The sequence below is a fragment of the Aspergillus tubingensis genome (genome assembly GCF_013340325.1).
Source record: "Aspergillus tubingensis WU-2223L DNA, scaffold_3, whole genome shotgun sequence".
In the NCBI taxonomy this organism is placed as follows: domain Eukaryota; kingdom Fungi; phylum Ascomycota; class Eurotiomycetes; order Eurotiales; family Aspergillaceae; genus Aspergillus; species Aspergillus tubingensis.
In genome coordinates, this window is record NW_023336277.1 from 1935169 (window position 1) to 1955648 (window position 20480).

The window sequence follows — 20480 nt, forward strand, 5'->3', positions numbered from 1 at the left end:
GTGCCCATCCTAGGACGTGTTCACGGTTGACTAATTCTCCGGGTGTGAATGGCAACGCTGTCGGAGTCGGGTCTTCAGGGATCCGCCAAGGATGCTCTGGATCCGCATCCGGCCGCTCTTGCGCCCCATCAAACGCGGATTATATAAATTGAATCACTTTCGGCTTCTTCTAGACTTCCTAATACCGCCTAGTCATAGCAGATTCAAATTGAAAACCACTACCAATTAATATCACAACATGCTTACTTTGACCGTCCCTGAAAACTACGGGTATGTGCCAATTCTACAATCCCTGCAAACAATGCCATTAGGTCCCATATAGTCTGATGCTAATCATCCTGCAGCTCTGTCATTGCCGTCGCTCTGGGCGCCATCCCCGTCCTGAGCTTCGTCCATGGCGCCGTCGTGTCTCGTCTCCGTAAGAACGCCGATTGCCCCTACCCTCACTGCTATGCGACCGTAGAGCAGTGCAAGACCAACGTAAGCCAACCCCAGACGAACAAGATTCCTCGAGCTAACATACATTCCCAATCGTGCAGCCCAAGGCTGAGCAGTTCAACTGCGCTCAGCGCGCTCATGCCAACTTCCTTGAGAACTCCAGCCAAACTATGCTCTTCATCCTGGTGGCTGGATTGAAGTATCCCCAGTTGGCAACTGGCCTTGGAAGCATCTGGGTTCTCGGTCGCTCACTGTTCCTTTACGGATACGTGTACTCCGGCAAGCCGCGGGGTCGCGGTCGTTTGTACGGCAGCTTCTACTTGCTTGCGCAGGGAGCTCTTTGGGGATTGACCTCTTTTGGAGTTGCAAGGGAGTTGATTTCCTACTTCTAAGTTTGGATTGACTTCGTGGGTGTGATTGGCGGTGTTGGCTATACCAGCTATATGTAATAACCTCTACTATTGTATATTACTACTCAACGCATTTATTATGCGTACTGCTAGGGTCGACAATGACAATGGCTTTTTGATTGACGTGGTCTATTTCCCCATGTGCAGCAGGGAATACGAGCTCCAATGAACCTCGGGTGTGGCACATTCAATGGAAAGGAACTCCGCCTTTGCAGGTGTGGCTGAACCCCACGGGTCGGAGGCGGAGCAATCCACCCCCCGATGTGGCTGGTGCGTGGAGGGGCTCGCGATGATTTTACTGAGCTTCCTCTTTTTGCTCGACATTGGATGTTGTCATTTGTTTCACCTCATTATAAGGGCCAGTCACTGCTAAATTATTCGGTAGTATTTGCGCATCTCTAGATCTACCAATTAGGGCCTATCAGTCGAAACTCCAAGCTACTCTCATTGCACAAGCCTCTTTCATCCCCGCATTAACCCCTCCACCGACACCATGTCCTCCAAGTCGCAATTGACCTACACTGCCCGTGCCAGCAAGCACCCCAATGCTCTGGCTAAGCGGCTGTTCGAAATTGCTGAGGCCAAGAAGACCAATGTGACCGTCTCGGCCGACGTTACCACCACTAAGGAGCTACTAGATCTTGCTGACCGTAGGCCGACCCGCCATTCTGCCTGTTTATGCTGCATGCAAACTTATTAACGGTGCTACCGGACTGCAGGTCTCGGTCCCTACATCGCCGTGATCAAAACCCACATCGATATCCTCTCTGACTTCAGCGACGCGACCATTGAGGGCCTCAAGGCCCTTGCGCAGAAGCACAACTTCCTCATCTTCGAGGACCGCAAATTCATTGACATCGGCAACACTGTCCAGAAGCAATACCACCGTGGTACCCTCCGCATCTCGGAATGGGCCCACATCATCAACTGCAGCATCCTACCTGGCGAGGGTATCGTCGAGGCTCTCGCTCAGACGGCGTCTGCACCAGACTTCGCCTACGGTCCCGAACGTGGTCTGTTGATCTTGGCGGAAATGACCTCTAAGGGTTCCTTGGCCACCGGCCAGTACACTACTTCTTCGGTTGACTATGCCCGGAAATACAAGAACTTCGTCATGGGATTCGTGTCGACCCGCTCATTGGGTGAGGTGCAGTCGGAAGTCAGCTCTCCTTCGGATGAGGAAGACTTTGTAGTCTTCACGACTGGTGTGAACATTTCGTCCAAGGGAGATAAGCTCGGTCAGCAGTACCAGACGCCCGCATCGGCTATCGGTCGGGGTGCTGACTTCATTATCGCGGGTCGCGGTATCTACGCCGCGCCGGACCCGGTGCAGGCTGCGCAACAGTACCAGAAGGAAGGTTGGGAGGCGTACCTGGCCCGTGTCGGCGGAAACTAATACTATAAAAGGAGGAAAAAAGTTTTGATGGTTATGAATGATATAGAAATGCAACTTGCCGCAACGATACGCATACAAACTAATGTCGAGCACGGGTAGTCAGACTGCGGCATCGGATGTCAAAACGGTATTGATCCTGCAGGCTATTATGTGTGGCACGGGATTAATGCGGTACGACGATTTGATGCAGATAAGCAGGCTGCGAAGTACTTAGTCCTGTAACTCTTGCGTAGAGAAAATGGCGACGGGTGGCTGATAAGGGCGGTGATAAGCTTAATTGTTTGTCGCAGATAAGCAATGCTGACTCGGCTTCAACTGCATCCCAACCAGTCACTGCAATTGAAGTACGGTACTTCCGAGAATATATGGCGAAATCAAAGACTTTGCCCTCCGGAAATGCTTCCTCCCTGATCGATGCAAAAGTTACCTAGACAGTCACCCCAGCCCGAGGCCCCAGACATCACATCCGGGCGTTGGACGCCATGTCCGTCGCGTGATAAGGGCCGATCCATGCAGCTCCTATCCTTCCATCGTTCCATTCCCATCCTTGTCCTATCGCCTCCCGTGAAACTTTACTAGTTTAGTTGGATGCTCGAGCTTGCTCTCGGCTACTTCATCCAATGGATAAGACCCCGATGCCGGTCCTCATTGGTCTCCAATTGGTGTCGCCCCAACCTTCTCGCGATCTCCTCCCAACTTCCCCTCATCATCATTACTAACTAATACACCCATGAGCCATCTCAGTGCTTCCCCTCATCCCTGACCAAGACACTCTAAGTGGGCCTTCGGCTGGGAGACGTGGACCCATTGGTTCCATCGATAAGCTCCTCGTCCGTTACCCCAGATTGATACCAGATAACATGACATTGACCAGCGGCTTATCACCGAGGTTGCGACTGAGACCCCCTGCGCCAAGTTGATAAAAGAAACTCGCCTCGTTGTGCTTCCGATGGGGTCGGATGACGAGTTTTCGGAATTGGCTGGCAGCCCTTAAAAGGAGACAGCTGTCGCCAGATTGAAAATTTTAAGACAACTACTAAGATCCTCTCCCTTCTTCCCCGCTGCCGCGGTCACCAAATTTACCTCTCCTTTCTGAGCCAGATCTAACATGGCGGATGAGAAGACTGAGAAGTCTCCCCCACCGATGACGGTGGATGAGGAGACTGGCACAACAGAGAAAATTGACCCGACAATTGCGGAGCACGCGAAGGATGCAGACGAGGCACTGGCGGTTTTCGAAGACCTCCATGGTGAAGTTATCACACTCGATGAGGAGACAAACAAAAGGATACTTCGGATTATCGATTGGCACATCATGCCGATCATGTGTCTTGTCTATGGAATGAATTTCTTAGATAGTTAGTGTATTCCGCGGTAGCCTCCCAAGGTTCATACTAATGATGGGCAGAGACAACATTATCCTATGCTAGTATTATGGGCATCAAGACAGATTTGAACCTCGTCGGCGACGATTACCAATGGCTTGGCAGTCTGTTTTATTTCGGTTAGTCCACCACACACTACCAACATGATATATGGTACACTGGACTGACACAATAAAGGCTACCTGGCATGGGAATACCCGACCAACCGGCTCCTCCAGAGACTTCCACTGGGAAAGTACTCTGCCGCTTGCATTATAATCTGGGGAGCGATCCTATGCTGCTTTGCCGCAGTAAATAACTTCTCTGGCGCTATTGCTATCCGGTAAATAGCCTCTTCGAAATCATGCTTCATTTCACTTACTGACTACCATCCTCTAGATTCTTTCTCGGTGTCTTTGAAGCGTCTGTCACCCCCGGTTTTGCTTTGCTGACCTCTCAGGTGAGTGTCACTACCCTCCGGCTTAGCCAATCTTCAATTATCTTACATACAATAGTGGTATACCAAAGCAGAACAAGGCAGTCGAGTCAATATCTGGTTCAGCTTCAACGGATGGGGTCAGATTTTTGGTGGCTTGGTTGCGTACGGTATCGCCGTTGGGACCGACCGACATGGCTCTTCCATTGAGCCTTGGAAGATCATTTTCCTCGTGACTGGCCTTTTGACTGTTTGTCTGGGACTGATCTTCCTCTGGGTCGTTCCAGACAATCAGCTCAACGCTAGATGGCTCAAGAAGGAAGACCGTGTCCTTGCCCTTGCGCGTGTGCGTGTCAATCAGCAAGGAATCGGAAACAAGCATTTCAAGATTCACCAAGTGAAGGAAGCTTTGTTAGACCCTATGACATGGGCCTTTTTTTTCTATGCCCTCATCGCTGATATTCCTAACGGCGGCATTACGAACTTCTTCAGCCAGTTGGTTCGTTTGCCCTTACCACGTCCAGATTACCATGTACTGACCAGCCCGGATGCCATAGATCACTAGCTTTGGATACACGGCAGAACAAAGTCTTATCTACGGTGTTCCCGCCGGTGCCATCGAAGTCATCTCCCTGCTCGGAAGCGGCTTTCTCGGGCAATATACCAACCAACGGCTGCTCTGCAGCACAGGCGGTCTCATAGCTTCCATCATCGGCATGATACTTGTTGTTGCACTCCCTCTTACGAATAATGTTGGTCGGTTATTAGGCTACTACATGACGCTGGCAAGCGCCACGCCGTTTGTGGCACTGCTCGCCATGATTTCGTCTAACGTAGCTGGCTACACGAAGAAGACGACTGTTGCGGCGATCTACCTCATTGGATACTGTGCAGGAAATATTATCGGTATGCTTTTATTCCAGTTCGTATTGATGGAACATCACAACTGACGGACATATAATCAAGGCCCCCAAGTCTTCCGTCCCCAAGACGCACCCCGCTATGTTCCTGCAGAAATTACCATCATCGTCTGCTGGGGCGTCTGTCTGTTCATTCTCGCGTTCATCTGGTGGTGGTACCGTGTACAGAACGAGAAGAAGGCCCGTGTCCGTGCAAGCCCGGGTTACGCGCCAATGGAGAACCAAGAGTAAGTCAATGCATTCCTGATATTGTGGAATATCTATCTAACCATATACCAGATGGATGGATCTTACTGATTGGGAGAACCACGAACTTGTCTATGTTTTGTGAGAATAGCTGAATTACTTTCGTCCAAGGCCTGGTGCCTGCTAATGCCATATTTGATGATCACAATGTTCTTTTGTGATGATGTATTCCCCCTTAGTCAAGTACATAGTATCTGAAGATATATCACATGACCCGGTGGTTGACATGTCCTGCCAATTCTCATGTCTTATTTCCCTACTAAGGTCAATAATACTACCCCCCCTTAACACACCAGTACTCCATCGATGCAACCGTAGAGGGGACAAAGAGGGTTTCCGTAACTCATCCGATCAGTCAAAGCGATATTGCGGGGGATACAGCGCAGTGGGTCAACATCCAAACCACAGGCCCACCACCACCGATCGCTACCTTGGAGGAATCATAGCCATAACTACTTCGTGACCAATTCATTAATTCGAATGACCATCAATAAAACCATCCGCTGTTGACGCACGATCCACTCTGCTGAGAATTGTTATCAAATCGATGTTACTTCATCGTTAGTGCACTGTTGTGAGGGGAGATACTTATCATCCTGTCGGCAATATTTCTGGAGCCGATGCGGGGATATCTGCAGTAGCTGAGCTGCAACATCGATAGCTTTGATGCCACGACATTCGGCAAACAACCACGATATTATCCCTTGCTGACACACGAGTCAGGCGATCTCCGATCGTTATCATCATACTTTGTCGGTTGGCTCCGCTCAGGATTCAATGGGCTTTTCATCTACGTGATATTGAAAGTTGTTTTCAGGATCCGAATTCAAGTCCATCTATTTGGTGCTAGCGAGATGTTCACTAATGCGCTTAGGCAACTAGCATGGGTCCCTCTGAAGCATATTTACTATGCTGGACTCGAGTGAATGTACAAAGTAAGCTTCCATTTATATGCCTGGCACATCATTGTGTTGATACCGTCTTCGAGCATACAGCTATCTTTTCTGCTCCAAGTACATTGCCGAAATGGGCTTCGAGCGTCCTGCCTTGAATGATGTATTGCTAAACCAAATGCTGGTTGCAGGTATTGTGAGCCAAGCTGATACATTGTTGGGTTCTGTTGTGCTCCTGCTGACGATTTGGCGGTGTCTCGCCTCCGGGCTATTGGTTGCACACAATCGAAAACACCCAACGATACATGAATTCTTTTGCTAATTAAACCCTTGTGTCGTATAGACATGGCATAAGAGGCAGCGGAAACTCGAATCTTTAGACTCCCTTCAGTTACTGCGAGTGTCTCGCATCGTCTATTCTTCACATCATCCAGAAAATCAGCAAGCACGGGGCAATATTGGCATCGACAACTACCAACTCCTCGAGCGCCAAATTATACCCCAATTATGGACTACTACAGGGCCATACTTGCTATCTTTGTCTTTTTGTTCCTGCGCACACTCTATCGTCTGGTGCTGCACCCTCTCCGTGGAATACCAGGCCCGAAATTAGCTGCCGCTACCAGTTTGTACGAGTTCTATTACGATGTAGTCGAAGGTGGGAAATATATCTGGGAGGTGGAGCGAATGCATGAACGCTATGGTAAGACTGATGCTCGGAGAGAGATAGTTTTCATCAAACTTACAAGAGACAAAGGGCCGATAGTGCGAGTCAGCCCCGGGGAATTGCATATCAAGGACCCCTATTTTTACGACCAGATTTACGCAAGTAGTAGCAATGGGAAGCGAGACAAGGACGCGAAGTTAGTCCGCTCATTTTGCTGTCCGAGTGCAATGTTTTCCACAGTCAGCCACGACCTTCATCGATCCCGCCGCGCTGTTATCAGTCATCTTTTCACGAGAAGGGCTGTTGTCAATTCTGAATCTATAATACAAGACAAGATCAGCAAGTTGTCTTCACGTCTGGATTCTATTCAGCGGGTAGGCGCCATCGTCAGCCTCAAAGCAGCTTTTGGGGCACTTGTTAGTGACATACTCGGGCAGTACTTGTATGCGGAGGATCTTCACTATCTGGACGATCCCAAGTTCAAGAATGATTCGATGGCCTCAGCTAATGAATTAGCGGCGAAAATCCATGTCTTTCGTTACTTGCCATTTCTTGTTACACTCTTCAGGAGCGTTCCATTAACACTTCTGCGCTCAGTCCACTCGGTCTCAGACTTGGTTGACTTCAAGCTCTGGCTCCGGCAGCAAGCCCAGGACGCAATCCACCACAAGGACAGATCAACAATGGCCAGCGGTCCCGTCTTTGCTGCTCTACTGAGCGGCAACGGACCTGCAGAAGAGAAATCGCTAGAGCGGTTGGAAGATGAGTCTTTCGTCTTAATTGTAGCCGGTGATTCGATTTCCCAGACCCTATCTGTGGCACTCTTCCACCTGTTGAAAAACAAGCAGCTGGCGCAGACTCTACGAGAAGAGCTAAAGCAGGTAATACCAACGCCTACCTACCAGGCGAAATGGTCGGAACTGGAGAAATTGCCGTACTTGGTGAGGCATATACTTTTAATCAAAACATCTGCCGTATACTAACGCTGTCCTTCGTTTTCTCCTATGGACCGCTATTATCAATGAAGCACTTCGTCTCTCAGGAACTTCGGGTCGCACACCTCGAATATCTCCAAATGAGCCGCTGACATACGGAAAATACACGATACCCGCTGGCGTGAGTTCCATTGCATCCCACACCAATCATCCAGACACGAGCTGATCCGACATACCTTCTTATTCCAGACGCCGGTTGGACAATCCGACTATTTCGTCCACCAGGACCCCGCAGTCTTCCCCGATCCAGATACATTTGATCCTGATCGTTGGATTCGTGCCGGAAAAGAGAATGTCAACTTGAAGTCATTTCTTGTTGCCTTCTCTAAAGGCAGTAGGAAGTGCATCGGAATCAAGTAAGTAATGTTCTTTGGCTGGATTCGATAAAGATTGTCTACAAATAGCTATGTACGGAAGTTGATGCCAATCTTTCTCGCAGTCTGGCCTATGCGGTACTCTATCTGACCGTAGCCACCTTGATACGCCGCTACGACATGGAATTATACGATGCCACGGAAGATGAAATTCGAACAGCCCGGGACTTTCTGCTTTCACGCCCTGAAAAGGGCCACGCGACTGTTAATGTAGTTGTCAAGGATATCTTGACCACATGAATAGGTGCTTGAAAGGCAGAACTTAACCCTGACGTATTTTTCTCGGGACTGTGTAGGGAAAGTAGGACCATGTTTTGAAACCCCGACGGCCGCGATAGTAACAAAAGAAAGAAAAGAAAATAAGATGAAACGAGTAACGGTAAAATTCAAAAAAAAAAAAAAAAAAAAAAAAACAATTAGGGGATGTGGTCGGCACTCCAATTGCTGGTCAACCAATTCATACGTGGTCAGGACCTTAGTCGATCCCACCATCTTTGTCAGGGGCACCTTCCCGTTTGGAGGGACGTCGCATATAATCCGCATTTTGGCTGCATTCCACTTTGTATCTAGGATCATCATAATCATTATCATACAGACTACTCACAGAGAACACAATAACACACGTTTGGCTTGTCCTTCTTTCCTATTCAGATTGCATACACGCCACCTCTGATCGAGGTGCACCCAGCAATCTTCTCGCTACAAGTCAACACTCTACGCAAAGGGCCCTTTTCCATAGTACTTCTGAGAGAAGAACTTATAAAAAAAAAAGGGGTTGTCAACTGGTACCCGTCTATCAAGCGGACTGCGCGAAACCGATTGAATCATCCTGGTTGGTGTGACACCACATATATGCTTTCGGTGATCATGATTATCTTCTGAGTAGTGGTGGGAGGGTGGTGAGTGGTTCATATAGATACGGAGAATAACAGCGTACTCGATACTATTCGCCGCCATGCATAAAGTATCCTCACAGCGCACAGAGTCGTCATCCTTCTTCTATCAGGCCGCTCAACGAAGATCTTTACTTGTGATAGATACGATGAATGCATGGCTTCCAAGTCATTCCTTGTGAGATTACGTCTCAGTTTATCATTGGATACCAATTGTGATTGAAGTGCATACATGAAATGTGAGGCACTGTCCTAGCAGATCTAATACTCAAACTAGTACTCCATGAACGAACTGCTCCCGCTCGCTTTTCCTTCTTTGCTTTCTCTCTTGAGATTTCTCAGATTCCGATGTAACAACGGCCTCAATCATGGTCAAAGAGTGTGACTACATGCCGAAGATCAGCAGTGTCGTTGATAGATTCTAGTGGCTGACTGAAATATATCGTCCCACAACATATGCCTCTACTCAGATGTGTGCTAACTTATACAAAGCCCCTTCCTTTACAATTACCAACGATCTACGAAGGGGGTGGGGAGGACAGTACTAAATCAGTGCTCAGAATTGCGCAGGCTAGCTTGTCTACAGTATAAATATCAATATGCTTCATATTACTACTTGGTTTTGATTCTCGATCTCAGAGCATTCAAGTAGTTTGGACGAACTTGATCATCTGCTTCTACTAAATTAATTGTCTTTGACTCTTGAGCTCCTTCCAGTTTCCTGACTTCATTCAAAGAAAACATGGAGACGGGCATATTCGGACCCAGCCTTTACTGTCTCGAACGTGGAGAGGAAACCAGGAAGGGTCTGATTTCCAATATCTTGGCTATTCCTGGACTCAGAGAATCCTGGGTTCCTGATGTTGGGCCGCGTCTATTCCATCCAAAAAACCCGGTGGGGTCCTACAACAAGCACATAAAGCCATATCCAATTGCGGAAAGTTCAGCATGGACACGCACCCTGAAGGAATATCCCAATATTCGCCGTCCATTCAAGGCGCCTCCACGCTCTGGCCTGATTCCGCGCGGAAGAGTCCACATGCGAGCCTTGGCTGAAGCGTTCACTGTCCCAGACACACCGTTTTGCAGCATGCGGTCGCCGAGGTGTTATATGGATACGTGTGGTCCATGATAGATGATAATATCATCTGCAAAGAATGCTTCTGTGGAACTGCCGTATGCGCCATCTTCGCCGCGTTTCCCGACTATTACCACTTCTGCCAGGAAATGCTCCCATTGCTCGAAATGACTGCAAAGCATATAGTGGAATATATCGCTCATGTTCATCGTTGTCATTCTCATAATTCCGAATACCACAAGGTGATGGATACCTGGCTCTCCACCCTGCAGGCGGTCTATCTTGACGTGCTCCACCCAAAGGCCGAAGGCCTGAGATTTCCAGAAGACGAGCTGCAAAGCATCCGTTACCGACTGATCAATGGGGGCATGCGGGCTATAGCTTTAGAAGTAAGACTTGAAAGTGGCCGTTTGGACGAAGATGACCTCACTCTCGATGCCATCGCGTTTGTCGGAGTAACCATGCACGATGCTTGCGATTACCGCCATGACAATCTGGCTAATGAGTTCTATAATACCTTGACAATAGTCAGTGCGCATTGTGGCGTTCCAGCAACTAACATGGTCCGCTGACTGTGTGTTGATGTATGGGCCTGGGCCTTGGATAAGGGAGCCGACTGGGTACTCCACTATTCTGGACGTATGTTGGCCTGGCAGCTTTACATGGCGCGGTACAGAACAACAATCCTCTTCGATCATATGGTTCCAACAGAGTCGGGGGATCCGTCAGCGGAGGACCCTTACGGCGACCCCGTTCTGAACCGTATGAACCCGCTGCCACCAAGTACACACCCATATGGCTTTGATCTTCGCAACCGGTGTTCCAATAAGGATCGGTATGACGAGCTCCTGCGGAAATGCTTGGCTCACTTCGAAACATGCTCCGGCTGCTATCAATATGACAAAGTCTCTTGGGAAGCTCGGGTGCCGCTCCTTGGTAAGGCATACGAAACGAAGTACACCGACTGCAGCTGCCTGGACATCATCAGCACGTACATGGTACTTGCTTGTATGGAACCAGTTTGGTGGGCTGTGGATTATGCTACTGAATATACTGGCCCAATGGAAGAATGGTCGCCGTTGCTTTGCTGAAAGGGTGACTCGATGCGAGAATTGGTGGCTACGGACATGGTCAAAATGTCCGTCTAAATGGCTGCTAGTAGTGTTCGGCTCGAGATAGTGTGTTCTTGAATTTGCATTTTCAACATTGGTTCTCACCGGATTTTAATCATAACAAGTAGTGATTGGTAGGAAGAAGAAGAAAATTAGTTTGCACCGTTTGGTGGTAGTCTTTCCTGTTTTGTCCCGCATTGACCTTCCCTTGCAGGATTGTCAGTCTTCTTCCACTTCCTCCTATTGGAAGCCGATGATTTCTTCAGCCCGTGAGGAATGGCAACATGCCATTGATCCTCTACACAATAGATCTCACCCGACTCTCGGTGCAGTGCGTGGATTATATTGTAACACACCTATTCCAACAATCTGAATGGCTGATACTGATGAGCTAAGTTCTGATTGGGGCGCTACTTGTCTTCGACATCCTAACTCCTAAGGCGCGTTACCCTCTTATCACTCAGCTTCCTGTTATATCCAATCCACTTCAACAGCAAGCACCGCCACGCCCTCTATCATGCTGCAGGCTTCCTAAATGGGATGATGTTACGGCTGTCTACGTCTTTGCGTTCCTCTTCTGCTCTGTTTGGTGCTTTGTTAGCTCGCTTTGAAAACCACACAACCACCCTTGGACTCACTTCGATGTCTCTTGACCTTGTTCCCACACCTCTCCGGTCATATCGCTACATCGGCTATAATCGCTTTGAGCAAAAGCCTGCTGAACGACGCAGATCAGTCCAATGGGTGTGATGTGCGGGTTAAAGCCGTCTTCGCTTGTGGAGAACATATTGCGTCAAGATATGACCTGGCACGAGGTGCATCCACTGCTGAATACTGCGATACAACGTGACCCTTGCGCAATGCTTTGAGAAAGGGGTACTGGTCAGCTGAGAAAGATAGATCGACAAAGAAACCTGTAACACAGCAGCTTTGCAAATGATCCATTATCGATACAGAAATTTGCATTATTCTCTATTTAATCCATTTCCCTCCCTCTCCAGTACCCTTGATTGATTCTATCGCGCGCATCCTGCTGATAATTTGAACAAATTACAATTCGAGTATATCGTTCGCATCCAGAAGAAAGAATGACTACGTCTGCGGCTGGGGAATATGCCTTCGACAGGAGCTGGCTTGACAACGTCCGGTATGGCTAAAGTCCTGTCAACCCAAGAAGTTTTCGCTATACACACCCATTCTCATACAAATTATATAGTATCAACACCATGCATCATTTGGTAGGACAATTATACCAAGGTTACATCCATCCACACATCTGCACAGCAAATCCGGAAATGAGAATCGCTGATGTTGGGGCTGGCACCGCGTAAGTCCGTCGAGAAGAAAAGGCAACCAGCCACGTGCACTATATTCAGCAGCTAACAAACTTCCAGTATCTGGCTCACAGACCTAGCCAATAAGCTACCAAAATCCGTTCGCCTGGACGGCCTCGATGTTTCGTTCGACGCTGCCCCTCGTCGCGAATGGCTCCCACAAAACGTGACCCTGCAGTACTGGGATATCAAATCCCCAGTCCCCGAACACCTAGTCGGTGCGTACGATCTAGTCAATGTACGATATCTCACCGTTGTCCTTCGAAACTCTGAGATCAAGGATGCTCTGAATAATCTATCCCGACTACTTAGTTCGTACTGTCCCCTCTATGCTCAGCAAGTTACTTTGACCTCTCAGTTAACCTAAAGCGATGGCTAGAACCAGGCGGCTACCTCCAATGGACCGATACAGATATGTGTTCAATCCGACCGGTAAAGCTTCGACCTGATATAAGCGACGAACCGTTGAAGCGACTTGAAAGTGTCCTTCGGGGGAACGACGAAAGGTTCTACACTTCTTGGGTACCCGACCTGGGGACTCGCTTCCAAGAAGCAAAGTTCCTCGACGTCGATGTTGATCGCAGAGACCCTCCACATTATATCGCACAATCCCTGTTCGATTGTGTAATGGTGGCCGTCGAAGTCTCTACCAGAAACAAGGATCTGGACGAGCAGAAAGCCCAAGAACTGAGGGGAACCCTTCGAGACGCAGCCAAGGCTTCCAGAGAGGGCTCTTATCTTCAGTATACCTATTATAGAGTTATTGGACGGAAGGCCACGAGTGCAGATGAACTATAGAAAGCAGTTTCTCCTAGTGTGGTACACAATGCTATTACTCTCCTCCTCAGCCATCTATAGGCTGCTCCTCCACAACATCGCCTCTCTGCCAGGATGTACGTACACTATCTACTTCCATTTAACAAGGAATCTCCACCACAATCGAATTATTTGTCTTTATTGTGATTAGTCCCCCCTCCTTAATCACATATACTCTTCATCGACTACTCCAGTACCACTCAACTAAGTTTGTTTCAACCCAACCAGTACTCGCAAAGCCAAATATCCCTAGGGATGCCTCATCCTGCGACCGGGCCAAATTCCTACCTAAGTACCTACCACTTATCCAATTGACATAAGAATCTTTTTGCTTGTAATACATTCATTCCTTCGTCCTATCTTACTTCCGTTCAATTCTCAGCTTCCCTTCCCTTCCCTTCCCTTCCCTTCCCTTCCCTTCCCTTCTCTTCTCTTACCCATATCAGCTCCCTACCCCCGACATGCTGCTTTCGATCAGATAACTTCAAGAACTTCTCAATGGGACGGTACATTAGGAACTTTTCCATCCTGTTGACATCATACAATACAATGTAGAATCAATACACATCCTTTCTTGTTCTTTCTCGGTACGAGAAGGCTACCGTTTTCGCTTCTGTCAATTATAGTTAGTCTATCTCGCTCATTGAGTTATCTCCCCGTGACCTTTCTCACTAGGCGAGTGTATGCCGGTGTGAGAGATATTTTGTGGATACTGTGAATGTTATGGCGAAGTCGGGTGTTTACGATGTGGTTGTAGCCGAGTAGGTCGCTTTGGCTCTCCTTTTGGGACTATGGTCGGGTTGGAATGATACTGTTTTCGCTCCCAAGTTGTCTGGGGGTGTTGCTGACGGGAGCTCTTACCCATTAACTAAACCCATCAAGTCAGAATGTGTACTCGTAGAAGTCGCTCTGAAGCAAATGAAGCCACAAACTAGAAGCCAAGCGACCAGCAAATGAAGGCTTTCATGCTACTCTTCTGAACTCGACGATCAGCCAACCAACGTTCCGTCTGCTTTACATAGTTACTACGCGTCCAGGTATTGCACATAATATGGCTTAATTCAGTGATGGTCTATCTTGAAAGTGTACTAGACAGCTCCTCTAAACTGATAACTTTCCATTGCAGTGTGTGTCCCAGGAAACAATCTAGTGCTCAGTCAGTCACACTGGTCTCCTAGAAATAATCCACTGGTGGCAGTTTACCTACCAAACGATGGGTGATCATACTCCACCACAACAGCCTAACCGGCCCGTGCTTCGTTGCAAGGTTATGCGAAAAGATCAATCAGTCAGTTATGCTTTCAACCCTTCACCCTATCATCAGATATTACTTGCACACCCCCTCCCCCGTGTCCGATGTCCCAGGCCCGTCCCAGCCGCCCAACCGAGGCCTGGCTCACTGCAGTGGTGAACCTGTAGAAGTCAGTCATGCAACTGGACAGCTATGAGTGGGTAACCTACTGTATAGTGGATGTTGAATCCGATGCCCAGGCCCGTCCCAACCGCCCATCCGAGGCCTGGTTCTTCGAAGCGTGCTGCAGATGGTGTAGTCTGTCAGCTCTTTTCCCAACACCAAGCCACGATATAATAACGACTTACACAACCCAAAGCCCCCCCTCCCCGTGTCCGATGACCCAGGCCCGTCCCTGCCACCCAACCAGGGCCTAGTTCACCGCAGTGGTGAACCCTACAGATGTCAGTCATACATACTATCAAGAAACCACTGAAGACTTGCAGTATGAAGGATGTTGGATCCTATGTCCCAGGCCCGTCCCAACCGCCCAGCCTAGGCCTGGTCCACTGTAGTGGTGAACCCTGTAGAGAGTCAGTCAGCCACACATTATAAGGAAGAGATGATTCGGAAAGCTTACTATGTTGCTAAAGTTAGTATGACCCAGGCCCGTCCCGTCCATCCAGCCGAGGCCCGGTTCACTGCAGTGGTGAACTGTAGAGGTTAGTATGTCCCAGGCCCGTCCCGTCCACCCATCTGAGGCCTGGTCCACTGCAGTGGTGAGCCTGTAAACAGTCAACCACAAGTTTATCCAGGATAATGAGCTAGAAGACTTACTGTGCTGTTGTGGTTAGTCGGTATCCCAAGCCCTTCCCATCCACCCAACCAGGGCATGGTGTTTTGTCGGGTAACTCTCTACAGTCAGTCGATAATGCAGCCTTGCCCCAACACTGCGAATTTAGCAACTTCACTTCCATAATACCAACCCCCCTCCCCTTCCGTGTCCGATGTCCCAGGCCCGTCCCTGCCACCCACCAAGGCCTGGTTCACCACTGCAGTGAACCCTGTAGAAAGTGAGCTACACCTTCAGCTAGAGGGCCGTGTGTTGGATGACTTACTTTGCTGTTAAAGTTAGTAGATCCCAGGCCCGTCCCTGCCACCCACCAAGGCCTGGTTCACCACTGCAGTGAACCCTGTAGAAAGTGAGCTACAACTTAGTCCAAGGGCCATTAACTGTAAGACTCACTGTATGATGGATGTTGAATCCGATAACCCAAGCCCGTCCCTGCCACCCATCCAAGGCTTGGTTTGTTGCGAAGTCATATGAAGGCGGAGCCAGTTAGCCCTATCTTTTCGCGAGTCTCGCATTTACACACTTACATGCCTCCAACCCCCACCCCTGTGTCCGATGTCCCAGGCCCGTCCCAGCCACCCAACCGAGGCCTGGTCCACCACTGCAGTGAGCCTGTAGAAATTGTATTTAGCCACACATGCGATCAGGGCAGTCGGACATCGAAGGACTCACTATTTGATGGATGTTGAATCCGATATCCCAAGCCCGACCCTACCACCCAACCAAGGCTTGGGTTGTTGGAGCGGTAAAACCTGAATAGTCAGCCAATTACGATCAGTGAGATGGGAATAGAAATACTTGCCAGTGCTGTGTTGTCGAAGTCTACAACTACGTCCCAAGCCCGTCCCTGCCACCCAGCCAGGGCCTGGTTCGCTCCACCATGAAGGTAAAGGCAGTCAGTTCTTATTACCATATAAAAGCCGAATATGGAGTTACTTACTTGATCCAAACCCTCCACCCCTCGTGTCCGATGTCCCAGGCCCGTCCCAACCACCCAACCGAGGCCTGGTCCGCTGCAGCGAACCCTACCAAGAGTCAAACACACTACAAGCAGAACGATGAGAAGTGAAAGGCTTTACTCACAATGTGATGGATGTTGAATCCGATGTCCCAGGCCCTTCCCAACCGCCCAACCGAGGCCTGGCTCACTGCTGCGAACCCTGCTAAGAGTCAAACACTACAATCAGAAGTGGAAAAGCTTACTTACTGTGTGTGATGATGTTGAAATCCGATGTCCCAGGCCCGTCCCGACCGCCCAACCGAGGCCTGGTTCACTGTGTGAACCCTGTTAAATGTCAGAAACTATGAAATAGAGAACAGAAAAAGGAGACTAACTGTGTGTTGGATGTTGAATCCGGTGACCCAGCCTGTGCCAGCCAGCTAACCAAAGCAGGGCCTGGTTCGCTGGAGGCTGCAGAAAGTCAGCCACAATACTATTCAGGAGCCATAAATGGGAATAATTACACTTAGTGCTGGGTCACCTATGTCTACTACAGCGGCCCAGCCCATGCCTAAAAGCCAACCAGGGCTTGATACGCTGGAGGCTGTTGAAGTCAGCCACACTACTGTCCGTGAGCGATGAATGAGAGGACTTACCCCAGTGCCGGGTCACCGAAGTGACCCAACCCGTCCCTACCAACCAACCGCGCCTTGGTTCGCTCAAGGCTGTAGAGGGTCAGTCACACTGCTATCTGTGAGCCATAAATGGGAAGACTTGCATCTAGTACTGAGCCGATGTCTACGTGCTACGACCCAAGCCCATCCCTGCCACCCAACCAGGGCCTGGCTTGTTGCTGAAGCCTGTAGAATATTAGACATGCACGTGCAAGGAGAGCTGTGGTTGGAACACTTACTGTAAGGCCCTGTGTTAAAACCGAGCAGGTATATATAATATGGTCTTCCAGGCCCATCCCATCCACCCATCCATGAGGCCAGAAGTGTTGTCGCGCCTGTGAAGAGTCAGTGAGCGGGTAGGCAAGTCAGGGAATACTCAGTAGTTACTGTGTTGTATGTGGCGAGTTGTTGTCCCAGGCCCGACCCATCCACCCAACCATGGGGCCAGAGAAGTTGTCGCGCTTATTGGAAGTCAGCAAAAAAGTGAAGTTCAGCTCAAGAGTACTCACTTTGTCGTATATAGGAGTAAGTGTATATAATAGAGTCTTCCAGGCCCGTCCCATCCACCCAACCATGAGGCCAGACCCGTATGAGTCCTAGAAAACGTCAGTACTAACTATGTAAACAAATCAGAGAATACTCACTGTGTTGTGTTGTCGAGTTGTGCTCTGTTGTCCCAGGCCCGTCCCTTCCACCCTACCGTGGGCCAGAAGTGTTGTCGCGCCTACGATGAGTCAGTAAAACAGAATTTCAAGTCAGGGAACACTCACTGTGTTGGGTTAGTAGGAAGTATGTATGATATATATAACCCAGGCCCGTCCCTGCCACCCTACCTTGGGGCCAGGTATGTTGATGAGCCTGTGCCAGATTAGTAAATCGAAAGTCAATTGAAAGCCAACTCTGAAGTAGTCACTGTGCTGTTAGATCGCAGATGCGTATACATAATATAAGGTCTTCCAGGCCCAGCCCATCCACCCAACCATGAGGCCAGACCCGTTATGAGTCCTGTGCGGGTCAGTAAATCGGCAGCCAAGTCAGGGAGTACTTACTGTGTTGTGTGTGGCGTGTTGTTGTCCCAGGCCCGTCCCATCCGCCCAACCGAGGCCTGTCGCGTGTGGGTGTTCTGTGCCAGTCAGCCAGTATGATCAGAAGCTCATCAGGGAAGTACTCACAGGTCTACAGTGTATAGTTGAGTGTCGCTACCCTGGCCCATCCCATCCACCCAACCTAGGCCAGTCGCGTGTGGGTGTTCTGTATAAGTCAGCCATTTTCAGCAGCTAGTCAGGATGATAGTACTCACTGGTCTACTGTGTCTAGTTGAGTGTCGCTACCCTGGCCCATCCCATCCACCCAACCTAGGCCAGTCGCGTGTGGGTGTTCTGCATAAGTCAGTCATTTTCAGCAGCTGGTCAGGCGGGAGTACTCACTGGTCTACTGTGTCTAGTCGTGTGTCGAGATTTCCCAGGCCCGTCCCATCCACCCAACCTAGGCCAGTCGCGTTTGGGTGTTCTACAAATGTCAGCCAATATCAGTAGATAACTGGGGATACTCACTGGTCTACTGTGTCTAGTCGTGTGTCGAGATGTCCCAGGCCCGTCCCGTCCACCCAACCTAGGCCAGTCGAGTTTGGGTGTGCTATAGAAGAGTCAGCTATTTTTGTCAACAGCTCATTTGTGTACTTACTGTTAGTTGCTGTGCAGTGGGTGTCCCAGGCCCGTCCCATCCACCCAACCAAGGCCAGTGGTGTCAGAGTGTCCTATACCAAAGTCAGTCACGCTCAAAAACAGAAAGGCAAGACACATAGGGAATAGATGAGTGGGTAGATGACAGGAGATAGCTGGGATTACCTACTAGAAGATCTGGAAGATTAGTTGGTAAGTAAAGGCAGGCTATGTGGCAGATATATGTCAGTAGATGGCAAAAATGGCAGAAATGGCAAGAAATAGCAGGAAATGGCAGATAGATGTCAAGAGATGGCAGATAGATGTCAAGAGATGGCAGATAGATGTCAAGAGATGGCAGATAGATGTCAAGAGATGGCAGATAGATGTCAAGAGATGGCAGATAGATGAAAGTAGATGTCAAGAGATAGTAGGGAGATGGCAAGTAGATGAAAGTAGATGACAGATAGATGGCAAGAGATGGAAGAGAAGATGAGAAGGAGAAGAGGAAGAGAAAGGCAAAGAGATGGCAGAAATATGTGGGAGAAGAAGTTTCCAGCCTCCCTGGGGGGAAAGGAAAGAGTTTTAAATACCAGTGAATCTTTTCCTTACGACATGGTGAATAAACCAGCTTGATGTGACACTTTCACAGTTCTGAGTTCATCGTAGCAATCCCATGAAAATCTCAGCAGATTTGGACGTAAATGTAGTATCGTTAGCATCAGGATTCTGCAATATGAGGGAGTTGGGAACTAACAATAGGTCCTATAGCTCTGCAAATCCATGGAAAACGCTTGTAGATGAGTCCAAAACGAAAGTATATGGCTAGAAGGCTCTGTCTGTATATCCTCATAGACATAGATTGTCAAGGTTGCAGCTTGGTTCTCCTGTGGGTTGTGTCGGGGTGTGAATGGGAAGAAGCTGGAGTGAAGTGGGCGACGAAGAGTCAGTCTACTATGGGAGTAACACCTGCCGTATCGGGCAACGAGACGCGACTACCTCGTCCTGTCACTTCACGAGCAGAACAGCCTCGATACCGAAATAAAAGGACTACAGTACAGTATAATACAACAAGACGAGTGTTGCTGCTCTATGGGAGTAGGAGAATTCACGTTTGGTAGGGAAGTGTTTACTCTCGAGGTATAGTCGCTATAGTTTTGTTGAATGAATTCCATGGTACTACAGCCGAGAGCCAAGGATTTCACCAGGTCTGGTCTAAGTATAGAATTGAGGCTCCTGCTCAGTGAAGTATACTACTTCCAGCTGGGTATTACTAGTAACATAGCTATATGATTCTCCCTGGTCTATCGTCGGCCAAGTTCACAAAGATTAATGAGTCTTTAGCAAGCGAGTCTGTAGCAGCTTAAGACCTTTGCGACTACATAAGAAGAATTAACAGATCCTACATGATAACAGCTGCTGAAATATATCTGGATATCCTGAAGCAAACGGAAGCTGTCGACACCTGCGAAGTCGAGGTAATATTCCGGGCGTATCAAAACGAGCCTCGAACAGCGGAGGTGTATTCCGGCTGCCATCACCATTAAATAGGGACTTTCCGACAGGCTGCTATAGAGAGAACTGGGCCAAAAATAGAAGGGGCAGCCGTTCGTATATGTACTATACCAGTCCTGTAGCACGGCTTCCTGAGTCTACGAGACATACTGACGTTATAGTAGGAATGCAATTCCACTTGATTATGTCGATATTACTACATCGGGCTACTAAATATATACTACTAATATTACT

The 20480-nt window shown here is 48.9% G+C and overlaps 8 protein-coding genes across 8 annotated transcripts; 6 read left to right on the plus strand and 2 right to left on the minus strand.

The window, feature by feature from the left end:
* Nucleotides 1-238: 238 nt before the first annotated feature.
* Nucleotides 239-830, plus strand: AtWU_01807 (MAPEG family protein; the record flags this gene model as incomplete). Its single annotated transcript, XM_035496921.1, has 3 exons — nt 239-270; nt 345-480; nt 540-830. 3 exons carry the CDS (start codon nt 239-241, stop codon nt 828-830), a joined length of 459 nt encoding a protein of 152 aa, XP_035352814.1.
* A 511-nt stretch (nt 831-1341) lies between these two features.
* Nucleotides 1342-2244, plus strand: pyrG (orotidine-5'-phosphate decarboxylase pyrG; the record flags this gene model as incomplete). Its single annotated transcript, XM_035496922.1, has 2 exons — nt 1342-1498; nt 1568-2244. 2 exons carry the CDS (start codon nt 1342-1344, stop codon nt 2242-2244), a joined length of 834 nt encoding a protein of 277 aa, XP_035352815.1.
* Nucleotides 2245-3352: 1108 nt separating this feature from the next.
* Nucleotides 3353-5295, plus strand: AtWU_01809 (allantoate permease family MFS transporter; the record flags this gene model as incomplete). The annotated part of the gene is made up of 8 exons (XM_035496923.1): nt 3353-3602; nt 3653-3748; nt 3807-3951; nt 4008-4068; nt 4124-4543; nt 4602-4950; nt 5011-5191; nt 5244-5295. 8 exons carry the CDS (start codon nt 3353-3355, stop codon nt 5293-5295), a joined length of 1554 nt encoding a protein of 517 aa, XP_035352816.1.
* Nucleotides 5296-6997: 1702 nt separating this feature from the next.
* On the plus strand, nt 6998-8379 carry AtWU_01810 (cytochrome P450; the record flags this gene model as incomplete). The annotated part of the gene is made up of 3 exons (XM_035496924.1): nt 6998-7711; nt 7955-8121; nt 8205-8379. The coding sequence occupies 3 exons, from the start codon at nt 6998-7000 to the stop codon at nt 8377-8379; spliced, it is 1056 nt and encodes a 351-aa protein (XP_035352817.1).
* Nucleotides 8380-10355: 1976 nt separating this feature from the next.
* AtWU_01811 (cytochrome P450 family protein) lies at nt 10356-11201 on the plus strand (the record flags this gene model as incomplete). Its single annotated transcript, XM_035496925.1, has 2 exons — nt 10356-10637; nt 10767-11201. 2 exons carry the CDS (start codon nt 10356-10358, stop codon nt 11199-11201), a joined length of 717 nt encoding a protein of 238 aa, XP_035352818.1.
* A 536-nt stretch (nt 11202-11737) lies between these two features.
* On the minus strand, nt 11738-12009 carry AtWU_01812 (uncharacterized protein; the record flags this gene model as incomplete). Its single annotated transcript, XM_035496926.1, has 2 exons — nt 11738-11804; nt 11861-12009. The coding sequence occupies 2 exons, from the start codon at nt 12007-12009 to the stop codon at nt 11738-11740; spliced, it is 216 nt and encodes a 71-aa protein (XP_035352819.1).
* Nucleotides 12010-12517: 508 nt separating this feature from the next.
* Nucleotides 12518-13354, plus strand: AtWU_01813 (uncharacterized protein; the record flags this gene model as incomplete). The annotated part of the gene is made up of 3 exons (XM_035496927.1): nt 12518-12549; nt 12617-12867; nt 12936-13354. The coding sequence occupies 3 exons, from the start codon at nt 12518-12520 to the stop codon at nt 13352-13354; spliced, it is 702 nt and encodes a 233-aa protein (XP_035352820.1).
* Nucleotides 13355-14673: 1319 nt separating this feature from the next.
* On the minus strand, nt 14674-18793 carry AtWU_01814 (uncharacterized protein; the record flags this gene model as incomplete). The annotated part of the gene is made up of 27 exons (XM_035496928.1): nt 14674-14785; nt 14834-14907; nt 14972-15059; nt 15108-15127; nt 15244-15388; nt 15441-15553; nt 15639-15667; nt 15768-15796; nt 15850-15888; nt 15984-16068; nt 16129-16208; nt 16397-16481; nt 16540-16616; nt 16664-16741; nt 16792-16867; nt 16921-16928; nt 16980-17000; nt 17053-17121; nt 17376-17405; nt 17458-17531; nt 17580-17666; nt 17715-17794; nt 18120-18193; nt 18243-18321; nt 18421-18449; nt 18624-18705; nt 18754-18793. The coding sequence occupies 27 exons, from the start codon at nt 18791-18793 to the stop codon at nt 14674-14676; spliced, it is 1803 nt and encodes a 600-aa protein (XP_035352821.1).
* Between the last annotated feature and the right edge of the window lie 1687 nt (nt 18794-20480).